Source organism: Haliaeetus albicilla, chromosome 13, assembly GCF_947461875.1.
Source record: "Haliaeetus albicilla chromosome 13, bHalAlb1.1, whole genome shotgun sequence".
Taxonomy (NCBI): Eukaryota; Metazoa; Chordata; class Aves; order Accipitriformes; family Accipitridae; genus Haliaeetus; species Haliaeetus albicilla.
In genome coordinates this window covers 4,512,859-4,530,074 of record NC_091495.1, presented here as the reverse complement: position 1 = coordinate 4,530,074, position 17,216 = coordinate 4,512,859, and the positions used below count along the sequence as shown (strand labels likewise).

At 38.9% G+C, this 17,216-nt stretch overlaps 1 protein-coding gene across 1 annotated transcript; it reads left to right on the top strand.

Moving 5' to 3' along the window:
- Positions 1-466: 466 nt before the first annotated feature.
- Positions 467-13,521, top strand: GTF2A1L (general transcription factor IIA subunit 1 like). The gene is made up of 9 exons (XM_069801315.1): positions 467-502; positions 2,546-2,647; positions 2,947-3,070; positions 4,722-4,777; positions 6,001-6,094; positions 7,375-7,976; positions 9,499-9,795; positions 10,530-10,619; positions 12,546-13,521. The coding sequence occupies exons 1-9, from the start codon at positions 467-469 to the stop codon at positions 12,651-12,653; spliced, it is 1,509 nt and encodes a 502-aa protein (XP_069657416.1). The 3' UTR covers positions 12,654-13,521.
- Positions 13,522-17,216: the final 3,695 nt, after the last annotated feature.

Here is a 17,216-nt window from a genome sequence, read left to right as displayed (position 1 = left end):
GTTCTCGCAGTCATCACTGATCCATGTATGGACGGAAGGTGTATAAAGACCGAAGTGTATATTCTCCTACGTATATGACACTAATGAACATTCTTCCAGATGAGTAACTGCTAAATTGGAAAATCTCTGTATTAACATATGAACAGATTGCTGCAAATGTAAGCAATAATTTGAATAGTTGTACCAGATTGCTGCTACTTAACTGGTAGCTTCAGCTATCTCCCTGTTCATGAGGTAATAATGACTTCAGAGTTTATTAGAGCAAAAGAATATGCGTTTGTAGCCAGCTTTCCTGGGAATATTTTCGCACGGCGGGGCAGCTGCGGCTCTCCAGACAAAACCTCCTTTCCACAGGGAGGAAAACAGGGAGCCCGCCACAGGAAGGCGGAGGAGGGCCCGGTCGGGGCCGGCGGCGGGTAGGCCGCGTCCCCATGGCAACGGCGCCTTAAGGCGGTTGGGCGGGCTGATGGCGGCCGCCGCCATGGCTCACGCTAACCCCGTGGTGAGGGGCGGCGGCGAGGCCGGGCCGGGCTGGGCTGGGCTGGGCTGGGCTGGGCTGGAGGCGCCCGCCTTGGGGGCTGCGAACGGCCCGGCCAGGTCCGGCTGCCCTTCAGCGCGGGAGGGAGAAGATGGGGCCGGGCGAGGGCCGGGGAAATGGCTTCCCCCTCCCCCCGGGAGGTTCCCCGGGAGCCGCCGGCCGTTCCCTGGCAAGGGAAGCCGAGGGGTGACTTCGAAAGCCGTTTTTTCCTTTTTTTTTTTTTTTCTTTTGGTCTGTGTGTTAAAAACGTTTTGTGAGCAAAAGCATCGTGTGAGGGCTTGGCGTGAGCAGGGGGGTAGCCGCAGGGTGCGGAGGGAGGCTGCGCAAGCTTAGTGGTGCCAGGGAGGACTGTGGCGGCCTTTACTCCCCTCCGGGTTTCATCTGCTGCTGCCTCTCCTTAGGTGGGACTTCAGATAGTCCTTGAGGTGACAGTAATCCCGGGGAAGCCTTAGAGGCTTCACTTTAAAACTTGCTTTTGGCTTTGCTGGGGTGGGGTGTTGGTAAGGCCCTCCCTGCCACCCGAGTGTATGCAGAGAAAATTGGGGTTTGTTCGCGCCTGGTGCTGGCAGTTCCCAACAGGGATGGCCTGGTTCTGGCAAAGGAGTGCCTGTGTGTAAAGGGATAAAGCTGGAGTACAGTAATGTCTGCACTGTAACCGTTTTTCTCTAATTTGGAAGCATGTAGTGTTTGAATTTTACAGTTGCCATGTACAGTTTTTATATAGCATAATAAATATTTGTACTTATTACAGCTTGGCAGTCCTGGGGAGAGGAATGGGCTTGTTGAAAGATTTAAATTTGGTTTCTCTTCTGCATTAACAATGAAGGCAAAGCATTTGACGTACGGGCTAGTTGACGTCTTTTAGTGTGGTACAAGAGTAAATTTTTTTTTTTTCCCCTCCTCATCGTCCTAGTATCCTGAAATGGGCTGGGAGAGTTCTTGGAGACCTCTAACCTCCCATAAGAAATCATACATGAGTATGGTTATTTTAAAGTAGTGCTGTGTTGTGCTGATAGCTTTCTGCAAAATTATAACTTGTTACTTTTTAATAACTTCTAGGTTTTTTTAAAACAAATTGTTTATCCTCTGCAGTTTAGAACAACTTTAGAGCAGTAAAATACTAATGTGATGTTAAGTTTGAAAAATGTAAATTAATATCCCAGAATCTTAACTTCTAAGGTTTCCTGAAAATCTCAGCTTCATCTTTCACCCTGTGTAGGCTATTCTGGTGGTAATGATAGTCAAGATTAATAAGCTTTAAATTGCTAAAAGTTTATTATCTTACATTTGCATCTGAGTGGATGAATCTTGAAGCTCGTGTGTGTCTGTTGTCCAGGTCTGACTGGAGGATTAGGATTTAATCACCAACACGAGCAGAAGAAGGAATAAAATGTTGTGTTGGAATCCTATTGTACTGTAAGATGAATGATACGTATTGGTAACTGTAGTGTTAAAAATTCCACAGCTAAGCTACTATACAGCGTCAGACTATTACCACAATGAAAAAAAAAAAGTCTCTGATTTCTTGCAGGTTACTTACGTTATGCTTCTGATAGAATTGGCACATCTCATTTTTAGTAGCTTGTATTGTTGGTTGGTCTTTAAGTTAGGGGCGATGACACTAGAATGATAGATAGTAAGTGGTAAATGTCAGTTTTAAACTGACATTTTAGGCATGCTTGTTTGAAAATACAGCACAGCAATAGTTTTTGTAATGTTTCTAGGATTTTCTTAAGCATTTCTGGAGCCTGCAGAAACCAATAATTTGAGGCTTGAATCCAGTATTTTTCCAGGGATGTCTGTTCCCAGGGATGTCAGAGTTAAAAGAATGAGTGGACTTGCAGACCTTTGCACTTGACAGAGTATTCAGTCTATTACAGTGATGTCTTCATACTGTTCAGTTTGTAACAGTAGTGTATGCAGCTGAGATTAGACTTTGTGCTGTCATTTCAAATGATTTAATGTTCATCTTAACTTGAAAGTATTTTTTTTTTTTTTTTTATGTAGCCTAAACTCTACAAGTCCATTATTGAAGATGTGATTGAAGGTGTACGGGAACTCTTTGCAGAAGAGGGTTTAGAGGAACAGGTTCTGAAAGACTTGAAGCAGGTTTGTTGGGTTCCCCTGCATTAATTGAAGTTGTATATTTTTTTTCTTTTGAGAAAAACCCATCCCTTTCTTTGCCCTCCAAAACATGCAAACTTTTGCCCTAACTTAGAATTATAAATATCCTGCGAATGATGGGTTGGGCTGCTGGAAGTTGAAATTCAGTAGTGATTGTTACCATGTTTATTGGATAGAATCAGTCAATTTACTCTTGGAAAAACTAGGAATATCTGATTATTGTTTTAGATGTGGTTTGTTTTTAAAGCTAGTATCTGTTGACCTTAATAATAATCTTTCTGCAGCTTTGGGAAACCAAGGTGATGCAGTCTAGAGCAACAGAAGGCTTCTTCAGATATAGCCACCATTCTCCACAGTTTACCCTGCAGTTGCCGCACAATTTTCACCGTGTTCTGCAGGCTTCAGCAGGTCAGATGTTTAACACAACAGATGCAATTTAAGAATAGCTCAGTGATTCAAGAATCTTTCTGGAAGACTTGAAGGTGCTGCAATAATCTTGGTTTGCAATGTTTATGTATATATCTAGCATGATGGGGAATAGTAATTATTTAAAAGCAGAATTAGACTAATAAACTTTGAATTAAACTTTGATAAACTAATGCAGTTATGTCTACAGAGTCTTGATCTGCTGCTTATTTCCAGTAGCAAAACATGAAGAGAATTTTAGCCTTTTTGTGTGCAGTCCAGAAGTGTAGCCCTTCAATTGCAAATTTACCAGTAGTGTTAAGCTTTCACTTCCCCTTTTAATGCGTGGCATGATGTGTGCAGAGGTTATATAGCATGTTTGTGCCATGCAACTCTGCTGTCACGTTGGAGTTTAATCTGGTTCTGCACTTGTTAAAATGTAATCCCCTGCTCAAACAGAAGAGTGGGATCTTTGGGAGAGTTTTTTCGTTTGTCTTGCAGTTAGTTTTCCTAAAAGCAGTATTCCCATTGGAGAGAAGTACTTGACTTTCACACAGCCTCTGACATCAGGACATATTCTTCTCAATTAAGTCTAGCTGACCACTGTGATAATGTTATGGTAGATTGTAATGCTCAGCTGAGGCTTCTCCGAATGGGAGAGGCCATTAGGACCTTTTCCCATAAAGGACAAAAAACATATGAGATGATTTAATGAAAGTCTGTGTCGTAGTACACTTTGGGGTTGGGCAGGCACTCTTCATCTGTTTTTTTTGTTTTTGTTTTTTTTTTTTTTTTTTTTACAGTCTTCATAGTTGAATGGTATAGTTTTAGAGCCAGATGCTTTATTTATTCCATGTGGTTAAAGGGAATATACTTTTGGGTTTGTTTGCTGTTGGAGGCTTTATATTTAATGAGCTTTACCTTGTTACTCCTAAGTTTTGGAAGGGCAATACTAAGGCAAAATGATCTGTTGAAGCCAATGAACTTTTTTTTTTTTTTTAAATGGGGTTCGAGTTGTCCTATGGCTAGAGATTTTCAAAGTAGTTAGGGCTACCTAAATTGTTTGCTTCCTGAAGCCCGGGAAAGTTTTTCCTTCAGCTTATCTTCTCTCACTGAAGTCAGGATTGAGTGCTTTTGAAAATCCCACCCTACTGTTCCTACTGTTAGCACCATTGGATTTGCTGTGGTGCAGAAAAATACTTGCACGTTTTCCTTATGTTGACAAGGCAGTACATTTTACATGTATGTTAGTGGTTGCGTTAAAATGGTAGCATTGCACATTTGTCCTCCTAGCTGATGTAATAAATAGAAATGGCATGCTTAATTTCTGCAGTGCAACTTAAACGGATCAAATAATTAAATAGAAATATTTTTAAAACAAACAAAAATCTCCAAGACTGGCTTTTAACAAAATGTAAGTTTTATAAATTTGGGGTATAACCTCTCCCCACTGAGTACAGCATAAGCTTGAAGCAACATAAAGAGAAGTATATTCAAGAGCCTTATCTAGATGTGCTCACTTGTTTGTTGATCTAATGAGTATGAACTGAAGTTAGATTGCTTTAGTTTCAGCAGTGCTTGCTGTAAATTACTGAAAGATTAACTGTGTCTAAGAAATTAATGTCTTTTGTAAAGTGGCTTTTTTTTTTTATAGCTTCTCTAGTCATCCCAACTGGCAGAAGTTTTCAGCACTTGACAGCAGCAGACCTGGTATGTAGCTGTAGTGACATTTTATTTCAATTTTGATTATTCTGAATTCTAAATGATTAAGTTTGTCAGTTGTTAATAGGCTTAAGGGGAGACATGTATTAAATATTTTCTATGTGTAGATGCTTTAGGACAGCATTTAGGGACTGAAAAAATAGCATTTCTTTTGACAGTTTCATCTGTCCAATATGGTATAGTAGGCAAGGGAGCAGGAGTCCTGCTGAGAGAGAATCAAGAAACTCTGTTGTTACTTCTAGCCCCCTTTTTTTCATTTTTTTTCCTGAAAACCTTACAAAAATTAAGAGTCTGCAGAGGGACAGCTGTAACTCTGCTGCTTCTGTTTGAGCAGTGAAAAAGATAGAGATCTACCAGTTGGTTTTGCAAGCAGTACAGCCAGAAGTGTGTTGGAAGACATGGCTGCATGTATTCAGCCCGTAGGATGGAAGTGTGGAAATGCCCAACTACAGATCTGTTTTTTTTCTTTTTTTATTACTGGGTGTTAAAATAATGCATGGTTGGAAAATGCTAGCACTAGTGAAGCTGGGAGCACCATTATCTGTGAGGCATAGAAATAATCTGGAAGAAAATGAGTGTTTTTAGAGTTGACAGGTTCTGAACTCTGGGTGTGGCAAAATTTGTTTGGGGAGGGGCTATTAATTGTCAGAGCTTGATGAACTTATTGAGTGCCTCCTGAGCCTCAAGCTAACTAGCTTACCAAGCTGAAATATAATATTGGGAAGATGTTTGTGTAACATGCAAGTTTCCTGATTGTAAAATTTTGATTTCTCTGGAGCAGTTAGTTTCAAAGGGAGCTGCATATCCAACTCTTTGCTTTCCAGGAGAAAAAGAGAATGTGGAGGGACTTCATAGGTCTAGGCAAGGAGTCTGCTGTGTGGAGTAATGCATAAGCTTAGCTAAAAGTGGCTCTGAGTGGAAAAAATGCCTTTCTGGATGGTGTGTACATTGAGGGGGTACAGAAAAGTGTTCTGTTAACAAAAAGGGAATGTGATAACAGGAAAATAGGAAACACTTCAGGCAAGTCATTATCCTGTCAATGGAAAATACTCTTTATCTGTCTAAATCTCAGAAGTATGAAGCAACTCTTCAGTAAAGATGATTGCAAAAAAGCCCTCGTTCATGTTTCAGCTGGATATGTTATGTGTGACATTTAGGGCCCTTGGAGATAAAGTATGCACTATTTGTTAATAAAGCTCTTGTGTATCTAGGGTGCTTCACGAGCGGGTGCAACTCTTACTCTTTCTTCGGGTGTTGCTTATCCTATACACGTACCAGCTGGAATGACACTACAGACAGCATCTGGTAAGACTAAAGAGGAGATGTAAAATGCTACAGTGCATTGACTGTATGTGGATATTGAAAGATGGTCCCGAGTACAGTAGATAAAACATGTGAAGTTAAAGTATAGGTGGGTAGAGCCAGTTATCCTCCTCTTCCTTTGTAGTTTGTGTTTGTAATTGCTTCGTGGGGGAAGTAATTACATCGAGTAGTTAGTGTGTCAGTTGTGTACACTTGCAAGATCAGTTAACATGGGCTGCCAGGTGATGCCATTTTTTTGTTTTACAATGTTTGCAAATGTGTTTCTTTGTCAGTCCAGACATAGGTATCTCCTTCTCGCATACGAGGCACAATCTTCCATGTTTTAAAAAAGTGAAGACTTTCTGGTGCTTCAGAATCAAATCGATTTCTTATTTGAATAAAATCCAACCATCTGTTAACCTTTTTGCTCACACTCTTTTGCTGATAAAACTGCTGCCTGTACTGCTTGTACAAAAATGTGCTTGTACTGCTTCGGGTGTGATGAGTGGAAGGCTTATTTCAGTCATAGATCGACTCTTTCCTCCAACAGCTGTTCTTTGATGAGAACTAATGTCACTAGGTATCTGTCTCAGGTATAACTCCTAAGGTTTTGAGATCTAAAGGCTAGTACCAGTGACTCTGTGTGTGTAAGCATGTGTATGGGGGAAAAGAATAATTAAATGAAATTGGGAACTTAGCTCTGGCATCTTAATTCTAACACTGATAATAACAACCTTAAGGATTCAGTATGTGGAGTGGTTCTCATACAATGAGAGGATAGATAAACTAGGAGTCTTTTTTTTTTTTTTTTTTTTTTAACTAAACTAGGCATTTTTTTCAGAGGAGATACCTAAAGTTCCTTAAAAGGAGTGAACTGTCCCTGTAGATATGGAATAGTTTACTGCTTCATTTTGTATTCCTTAGTTTCTGAAATGACATGGAAACAAATTCAAGCCAGGATTTTTTTAATTTTTTTTTTTTTTTTTTTTAAATCCAGTATGTAATTAAATTATTGAACTTACTGCCACAGGGCATTGTGGAGGCTAAACCCCAAAAGGGGTATTAAACATGATGGTCTGGGTGGAAGCTCTGACTCCAAAAGCCTCCAAAAGCTCAATTTTCAAAGGCTGAAATTGTGCTTGGGAAAGTACTGCTTTGTAAACATCCTGTTTCTTGTAGTTTGCCTGAGTGTTTGCTATTGGTTATTAGTGGTAATAGGACAGTGGCCTGGATGAACCTGTAGTTTAACCTGCTGAAGCAGTTTTTAACTCTTCTCTTTGTAGGGCATCTTTATAAAGTAAATGTGCCTGTTATGGTTACACAGGGCTCGGGAGATGCAAGTGTTCTACATCATCCTGTTCAGCAGATATTTCAGCCCCTTGGTCAACCTTCAGTTCTGCAAGCCAGCGTTGCTGGTGTTGCACAGGTGAATGCATCTTCTGCCCAGGCAGCTGCTGAAACATTGCAACCCCAGGAGACTGCTGTCCAACAGACCATGGTATTTCAACCAAATGTCGTGGAAAAAACCCACCTGGAGAACTCCGCCAATACTACATTGGCCCAGCAGCCTTCTGTGAGTCAGCAGCAGCTTGCAACTAATGCAGTGTTGAATCAGTGTGCAGACTCAACAGAAAAATCGCAGCACAGCAATCTTCACACAGCTGTGTTTACTCCAGAATCCTCTGAAGGGTTTTCTCTCGCTGAATCCTTGGCAAACAGCTCGAGCAGTGTTCTGCTGGATGCGGAGGGGCCGTTAAACATTGAGCCTCAGGAGTTGGTGCAACAGCAGGTGTCTGATGATATCATTGACCTGATTATCATGGGCAAAAGTTTGGATGATAACGCTGTTCTGAAAGATCAGGACAGCGTTGCTTCCTCTGACAAGGTAAGACCTTTTATTTCTCAGCTGGTGAAAATACATCTGTTGGTTGTTTGAACTATCATAAGAGATGTGATCAAAGACATCTGTAAGTGACGAGTAGCACCTCAATTATAATAATAAAAATTATTATAATTTCAGAGTTCATTCTTGAGCTTGTTTTGAATAGCAGTAGCTGAATGCTTATTTTTACATTAAGAATTTGTCACAAATATTGCTGAAATGCTGGGATTGAAGAGAATGTCAATCTAAAAAATGCTAAGAGAATAATGGGTACATATTAGACTTGGTGACTATTTTGGGGGATAATAGTTTTCTTTTTTTTGCAACTGAGCAGACATGAATGACCTTTTGAGAAACTTCCATGTCATTCTGACTCTGAATCTGCATGTGGGTACTGGCCAGTTGTGGGCAAATTGCTTTTGCAGTGTCAGCTGGGATTAGTTTTAACTTGTAATGTGGGAAGAGCATTTAACTTGCATTGAGAATGCATATTGAGTACTAACAGTCAGATTTGATAAGTGAAAATCTGCAGCAAGGAAATGTATTTCCTTAGGAAAAAATCCCGAATAAACTAGAATTCAGCTAGAGCTGTGTGGGAAACTTGAATGATTTTAATTATCAGGCCACTTTCTTGACCTTGTCTAATTTTCGTTCCAGAAATTATTTGCAGGTGTTTTAAAGTTCAGGCTGGCTTGCTGGCTTTGAGTTGGAGCACTTATATTTGATTGAGGCAAATTTATTAAATGAAAATTTAATGACAGATGACTGTGAATAGAAAGCTTGTTATGTTGCTCATCTGAACTTTGATGGCAGGATGATGAAGACTGTCTGTAGGAAGAATGGAAGGTCAAAACAAAGTGTTATTTTCCTGAACTAGAAAGTGTATGTGGATGTGAATTAAGTGCTACAATAAAGATTTAATGAGAAACTGAAGATGGCTGAAAGCTTATAGCCCTTTTATGCTCCTGTGAACGCTCTGTTTAGGAATTCTAGCACTTTTATGAACAGCAACTTGAAGTACTGAAATATTAACTGTCTCTCTCAGCTTTTTATATCTTACTTAAACAAAGCATTTTAACTGAGTTGAGGGAGAGGGATGAGTTCATCGTAACTTTTATTTCAAAAATGAAAAATGCTATTTTTGGGGGTGGGGGAGTAGCTTGTTTCCTTTTTTCTCTTTTTTCTGTTTTGTTTTTTTGAGTTTTCTTTGCAATAGAAATTCTAAAGGCCTGCTCGATCTTCTTAAAAAGTTGTTTGAGTACAATTGCGTTTAAAGAAAAGTCTAAGAAAATGTCTTTCTGTGTTGCTGAGGAATATTTGGCATGGATTCCATTTAAAGTTAGGTGTAAGAGCAAGATTTGCAAATGTACTCAGGGTTTACAAGTAGGCCTGGATTCGAAACTCTCATTTTAGTGCCCCAATCTTGTTGCTTTATTAAACGAAAATCTCAGGCTTTGTGCTGAACAATGAAAGCTGTGTGGTGTTAATTCACAAGCTGTCTCTGGTCTCTTTTTATTCCTGTCAGATGGAACCTACTGAGCAGATGGAATCTAATTTACGATCAGAGAAGGATATCTGCAGTGACATTGAAGGCATAATTCAGCTAGATGGTACTGGTGATGTTTCTCCCAAGGAAGAAATACCACATACAAAAGATAGGGAAGAGAATGAATTCATTGGCATTATTGAATCAGAGGATCTAAAAGTTCTGGAGGATGAGGATGAGGAAGACGATGATGAAAAATGTGACATTATTTCAAACACGGAGTCTAGCAGCAGTGGTGGTGATAATGAGGATCCCCAAATGGATATAGTTGAGGAGGTAATTTACTTTTAAGCCTTGTGAAGTACACTACAATAGTGTATCTATCTTGACTGTTGAATTGTTGGACCCAGAACAATTCATGGTACGTTTAATGCAGAGAATGCGTAGTGAAGTTACATACCTCTTGAGATGGGAGGTACTGCTGAGAAATTACTTGAGAACTCGTTATGAGGAGCATGGACAAATGAAAGAGATGTTGAGATTGGATGAATTAAAATTCTTAATTACCAGAATTGAAGTGCTGTGGTAAAACTGGCCTCAGTGGAATGGAGTTCTGCTTTTTATTTAAGGTCAGGGTACAAATCTAGGTTTCTTTTCCTTCTAAAGGACCACAGGGGATTAGAAAGAAAAGAGCAATGTGATAGAAGTATGTATGTTTTTTAGGAAAAGGCTTAAAGATGTGCGATCCTGTATCCTAGAGAGTCACAAGAGAATCAACTTGTAGCATCTGACTTCAAATAAATACCAGTTGCTTAGCATTCCAGTTACTGGGGTCAGCTTTGTCAGTTAGCAGTCTTGCTTTTTGACCTGTGTTTTTGTTTAGGTTGTTTTTGGTTTTGAGAATGTAAGCATGTAAAGATGCATATAAATAAGCTTTGTGCAACATGGTCTTCATAGCCTCTAGGTCTTGATTTTTGCAATGGTAACCTTTATTGTTCTAGGTGTGTTTAATGTCAAGTATATTCAATGCTATTCTGAAAGAATGTATAAAATACAATTTTAATCTCTAGGACCCCTTAAATTCTGGTGATGATGTCAGTGAACAGGACACTCCAGACTTGTTTGATATTGACAATGTGATAGTTTGTCAGTATGACAAGGTACAGTATACAGTTTTATCTTTGTTCCTTAATCATTCTGAATAATAGTCAGCAAATCCATGTCTGGTCTACTGTTAGCGCCTTTTAAAGAAAATCTAATGCTGTAATAATTGAGTGTTTAAATGATGTGTTTAGCTGACAGTAGTCTGAAGACTTACCTGCTGTTTTCTGAAATGAGGATAATCAGTGGGTTCATAGTGGCCTATTAAAGGAAAAGGAAAGGGGACGAAATCTTGCAAATTGAGATTTATAAAGCTGCAAAAGCTTATGCATTTCCTTAACTTTTAAGTAATATCGACAGCTCCATGGTTGTAGGTATGCATTTTCAGCCATGAATTAAGACTTTTGAAATGGGTAAGAGAAAGAGGAGTGTGTGTGCTTGCTTTTACGTTTTTTGTCTTTGAAGTGCTTACTGAGAGATTTTCCTACCAGAATTCTGTTGTGTCTGAAAAACAAAACAGTTGTTAAGGGCCTCCTTCAAGAATTAAAATAAGGTTGAATTTTAAACATTAAAATGAAGATCATATTAAGTACTTCTAACTCTGTATGGTTTTGGACACTTATATGTCAGTAGTTTTGAAGTTAACAAAACAAAGTGCATATTTTATTTTGAAACAATTATGGAAAAATATGTCTATACTTTGCTTAATAATGTGCCTTGGCTTTTATTCTTTCAAAAGTGACTAGTGATAAGTTTTTGTGTGTGTTCAACTGGGCCTGACTTAACAATGTATGTGCTTTAGGAAATGGTGAGCTGCTCAGAAAGTTGTCTTTACTGAAGTGTTAACAGATTGTGTGTTTTTGAAACTAGTTATTTAGGAAAATGTAGTTATAGGGATGCATGTAGAAAACACATCTGAAATTAAACCATGGTATCTGTATCGTATTGAAAAGGTACACAAAGTTTTGAAGCTTTGTAACTCAGTTTGACATTACAGATGCTATAGGTAGTGGATATTGTTACCTACAGCAAGTTTTGTCTGTAGTAAGATGAGAAATTGGCTGAAAATTTTAAAAAACTAATAGCAAGTTCAGCATTGGGCATGCCTTATACAAAATTTAAGATCAGATGTTATTAGAAATTAACAGTTACAGAAGTTGGGGGAAGATGTTGGTAACTTCCCCTTTCCTATATAGACTTAATAAAACATGCAGGCCTAGTAGAAAGTAGATGGAAATAGTTATCTATTAAATTACCTTGTTACCTACAAAAGAATACTGTTGGCAAAATTACTGTCCTGTTTCTTTTGTTTTTTCTTTCCTTTTTCTTTCTGGACTTGAAAATAGACTGATGCTTAAAATCCAAGGAATTTTCTAGAGAAGTTTAAAATTCCTTCTTTTAGTATTAAACAAAAACTTTCTGTGGTATAAATTTTTGCAGGCCTTTAAACAGAAACAAAATATGCAAATTCTTTCTTATGATTTGGTATGGCAGTATTTGCTTTTTAGCAAGGTTTTGCTTTTAGCCTTATCCTAACATCTCTGCGCACACAATATTGCTTTGCAGTGTGTATGGGAGAAGGAAACCACTGCATTTCAGTTAAGCCATTCTTGTTTGTCAGGTGCAGTATATTTTGGGACTGATACACTCATGAAATTGCTCCATTATTGTCTTGTTTTCCTGCTGGTGTTGAGCTGTCACACAGCTATCTTGGTGCTTTTTTATTTTTTTTTGGGAGGTGGGGGGGGTATGCTAAGATTCAGGAAGTTGTTCCTTTCAGAGGGCAGGAAATTCATTCAGCTGAAATCTACTGGCTCTGAATATTTGTGGTGTGTTCAGTGGCAGTGTTTCACATGTTTTGGACTCTCAGGATTTTAAAAGAAAAACGAGGTTTGTAAAGCAAGTTGTGCTTAAACTTTTTTTTTGTAATGGATGCTCTAATATACTGGGGGGGTGGGGGGAATTGATTTATTTTTTTTCATCAGATACATCGAAGTAAGAACAAATGGAAGTTCTACTTAAAAGATGGAGTGATGTCCTTTGAGGGTAAAGACCATGTTTTTGCAAAAGCCATTGGAGATGCAGAGTGGTGAAACCTCACTGAAGTATGTACTTTAAGACTGTGGCATTATTCCCTTATGAACTGTCTATGAAACAACTAGACTTCCATTGCTTTGCCATAAAAAAAAGAAAACCCAAAACAAACCAACAAAACAACAAAGCTGTGATAAAAATATGCAAAATTAGTGTTGTTAATACATGCAAACTAGAACACTGTATTGTTAGCTACTCAGCTGTCTGCTGTTCTTTTCCGGTTATTTCATTACTTTTCTACCCAAGAAAAATAATTGGAATGAATAGCTTTAAAGACTGAAATGTTGAATATGTTAGTAATTCAAGAAAATCATGGAATACTAAGTGACTATATTTAAGTAAATTTCAGTTCTTTTGGGTTTCTTTCCACTTTTTAAAATAAGAGCTAACGTATGACTTGAAATATAAAACTACACAGTTGTTGGTAATACCATGTATTTTTTTTTTTCCAAAGGCTGCTGAATTTAGAAGAGAAAAAAAAAGAGCAACATCTATGCAAGTCTGAAACCTGTGGCTGTTTCAGCTGTGTATTTCTGTCTTCCCTTTCCTTCTTTCCTTGCTTTTTGTTGTTGCTTCTTGGCTTTTTGACTTCAGCTTGAAGGCAGGCACTTCAGATGCAGTCAGAAAATGTGGGTAGAAGACCCTTGAGCTCTCAATACATAAGAATTATTATTGTTTATTCTATACCCTTATTCTACTGAGATGCAATGAATAGTGTGATTTAACATGAAAATGTGATTTATTTTCACTGTCAGTGCAAAGTCATTTGAGTTTGCTTCTGTACATATCTACTACATTCTGGGACTACAGACCAGTAAGCTGTGAATGATACAAATTGTGCATAATAATAAAATGTCATCTCATACATTTCTAGTAGAGAGTTGTTTTTGTGTTCCCTAAATACAAACTTTGCTTAGAGAAATGTGTACAAGCCATGCATGTGACAGTAGCTCACTCTGCCATGAGAACTGAATTCCCAGCAGTCCTCAATGTTAGCTTTTTGTTTGTTCCTCTAGAAACAGAGGTCAAAAAAGGTCTGCGCCCACAGGTCTGGGCCCTAGCCTTTCAGAGCTGCAGCTTTTCCCTGGCTAGCTCCTGTTCCCTGTAGGGCAATATTGGAAACTAAATGGTAAAGCCTCAGCCAGGCTGACTCAGAACAGGATAATCCTGCTAGGAAGGGCAGTGCTACACGTAAGCATATGGCACCCCTCCCTCCTGGTGGCTGCTTTTATGTCTGCTAAAAGAAGACATCATGAGACATTTTGGTTATCTCTTATCTCTACTCCCTGGAGGATGCGGAGGCCTTGAGATGAGAAGGAAAAGAAAGGGGGGGGGGAGTTGGAGAGAAGGAATATATAGAAGAAATGGGGGCGGGAGAAAACCAACCCTTGTTCATAATGGTACAAACCCTTGTTCTGATGGCATAAACAATAGAGATGCTTCTCTCAGGAGGTAGGTTTTTAACAACTATTAAGTTTCTTGCGTGCCTTTTTTTTTTTTTAACATATGTGCTGCTGTCCAGTATCGAAGACAGGACACTGAACTAGAAGGCCTGACCTGAGCGTGGCATTTCTTTTGTCTTTAATAGATACTGCTGCTGGGATGTGAAGAACTGTGTATTCAGAGACAGTTAAAATATTACAGTGTATGATTTTTCCCCATTCAGCTGACTTGTAGCTGCACTGGTGCTAACTTCAGACCCATAAATGCACAGGAAATGCAGCTGTTACCACATGATAGATGCTTTTAGATTTCAGCATGCTCTCACAGGCTCTGAGGTGTTCATGCTCCATAAATGTGTACATTATGAACTGTGGGACCATCTTCAACTTGGGCAGCATAGCGATGGTTCAGAAAAGACTGGAAGCAGAGGTAGCACGGCATAGGAATCCATGGGACGTGACTGGATATGCACCATTCGCTAAGCACCATGCAGTTTCTGAATGTTGTGTCTGATAATAGGACCTGTTTTTGCTAGTCACTCTAAAATGAAGTGGCTAAAGAGTACCTAATTTTTTAGCTAGTTTTAAAGCTGGGCAGGTTTTTCCTCTTTGCTGCATCTTTCTGCTTGTGGTGTTAAAAATTGCCTCCACATGAAGGTGAGGAGTTGGAGCTCTGAGCATCCTTACAACTGCCTATCTTCTCTCTCCCTGGCCCTTTTCAGACTTTGTTCCTCCATGAATGGGTGCTGAGATGTGTGGGGGGGGGAAAAGTATTAGAGTAGGAATTCTGACCCCTTATCTCTTCTAAGCTTTACTAATTCATACTACATACCTTCTACCTGTTAGCTTCATCTGCCTTTTTATTCCATTCTTGAAACACTTCTTATGCTTTGAAGTTTTGCAAGTTAATTTTTATGACAGCTTGCTGCAACCTCTGTGCAGTCCAAGTATGGTATTGATTATATAGACTGCACATTTGGGATTAGAAGTATTTTTTAACAGTGGTCTCTTGCTTCCCAAATTTCTTGTACGTTTTACAAGTTGGGCACTGGTGGTATTTTTTCATCCTCTTTTGCTTTTTCACAAATCACATGTACTATCAGCAAATAAAATCTCAAAGGGCTGTTTGCCATCTTTCCTCCTGAAGCTTTGCTGACAGTATGCATAGCTGGCTGTTACTCCTGGTCAGAGCTGGCCTGCATCAAAAGGGATGCTGAAGATGGCTTAGCTACACCATCAAGCATCCCCTGGCTTTTCATTTAGTTGCATTTTCGAACCCAGCACCTCAATATGAAGGAACCTTGATGTGGGGTCTCTCCAGTGCCTTCCTGAGCTATCAATTATAGAAGCTTTAGGGATTAGAGTAGGGTTTTGCTCTCGCTATCTCAACCCTTCCCATACTTGAGAAAATGGCTACTGAATTCATAACGCTGCAGATCTTCTGGCTCCCTCCAAACTACACTGTGGATATTCCTTGGAAGTGCTTGCAGTGGTTTTCCCAGGCCAGAGCTATGGACTGTCTCTTGGGACTCCTGCAGTAGGACCGACTTTCATTTTCTTCCATCTAAGCATACAAGAATTGCCCTATATTTTGTTTCCAGTGTTCTTGAATGAACCTTGGCAAAGACTTACAGCTTTGAATAAGACATTTACAACTAAAAGTATCTGAGGTCAGGAATTTTTATACTGGAAAAAATGTTTCTTATTAAAATGTAAGCTTGGTTAGCTAATTACTGTAGCCTATGAGTTGAGCAGTAATCAGATCAGAATGTTTTTGATCTGAATAGTTTACCATATTAAAGCTTTTGATTGCCCCTTCTTACAGTTTAACAAACACATTGCTGCAGATGTGATGGGAAGAGGTGTGTAATACCAGTTATGGCCATTGAAGATACTTCAGTAAATGGCTGTCTAAAACTTTACACCTGAAAGAAGGTAAGTTTACCAGAAATAATGAGATAGAATAACAAGTGTAACTTGTATGAGAAGCTTTAGCATGAATCTAAATCTATCAAACCGTTGCTTTTATTTATTTGCTCACTTTTGTGTATAGAAAAACTTGAAGTATATAAATTACTTCTATTGTTTGTGGGTTTTTTCCTTCCTTTTTTTTTTTTTTTTTTTTTAAACCAGCAATTTTTTCCTAAATGGTAGATTTCACTCAACTTACAGCAGGTACAAAAAGAAAAATGCCCACAGATCTCACACAATGCTGCTTAGGTAACAGCAAAGAAGTAAGGCAGGTACTATCAGTCATCACTATTTCTAACTCATTTCTCTTTCATGTAGTTTCCTGATAATGTTATGTGGTAGGTGGACAGGAAGCGTGTGCTTGCAAGGTCTTGTCCTGTTGAAACATAATGGAAGTAAATCAGTTATTGCCCACTCAAGACATTATTTTGCCATCTCCTAAATCGTGTGCAGGACTCAAGAAACAAGTTTTGAAAATCAGTTTTGAGATAGGTGACAGAGAAGCCTCAGGCCAGGTAGGTTTTTTTTTTTTCCACTAGTGTCTTTAGTGTCTATTACAGTTAAATATCCTATAGTAGTCCTGTTTGCTCATCTGCTAAGCTCAGGAGCTGGTGTGTATAAAGACATGCATCATACGGAATTTTTACTGATTGCTAAACTGTAGAGTTTTAAGTCTCGTCTGTTCTCGATGCTGCTTCGTTCCCCACGTGTGCAAACTGCTCGTCAGTATGGCTGTGCTTACAGAGCTTTCATACTGATTGAAATCATGGTGTTAAGCTGAAGGTAAGAGAGGGCCAGAGATGTTATTTCTAATTAACACAATTATAAGCTAAGGATAAACCAGTCACTAGTACAAAGAACCACTTTCATTAATGTGAAGCAAATTTAATTTGCAGTGCAGTGTTTTGGCAACAAGAGCTGTGCTTTGGAACGCAGATTTTTACTCTTGCTGTCACAGACTTGAAAGCAAAGGACTCAGTTGAGAAGGAAAATGTAAGAGGTTTAAAGTGATTGCAATAATACCATTTTCTTATATACCAGAGTCTGCACTTTTGGTGGCCATCAAGAACTGTTAGGCTGTGACTGTTCTGGAGTAAGCACGGATCTAAGATCACAGCTGCACTGCCCTGCTGAGTGCAGGGGAGGTCC

Excerpts from the sequence above, each read along its gene's own strand:
- GTF2A1L (XM_069801315.1), top strand. The coding sequence starts at position 467 with ATGGCGGCCGCCGCCATGGCTCACGCTAACCCCGTG. Across the intron at positions 503-2,545 it reads TGGCTCACGCTAACCCCGTG|CCTAAACTCTACAAGTCCAT; the intron begins GTGAGGGGCGGC and ends TTTTTTATGTAG. Across the intron at positions 10,620-12,545 it reads TAGTTTGTCAGTATGACAAG|ATACATCGAAGTAAGAACAA; the intron begins GTACAGTATACA and ends TTTTTTCATCAG.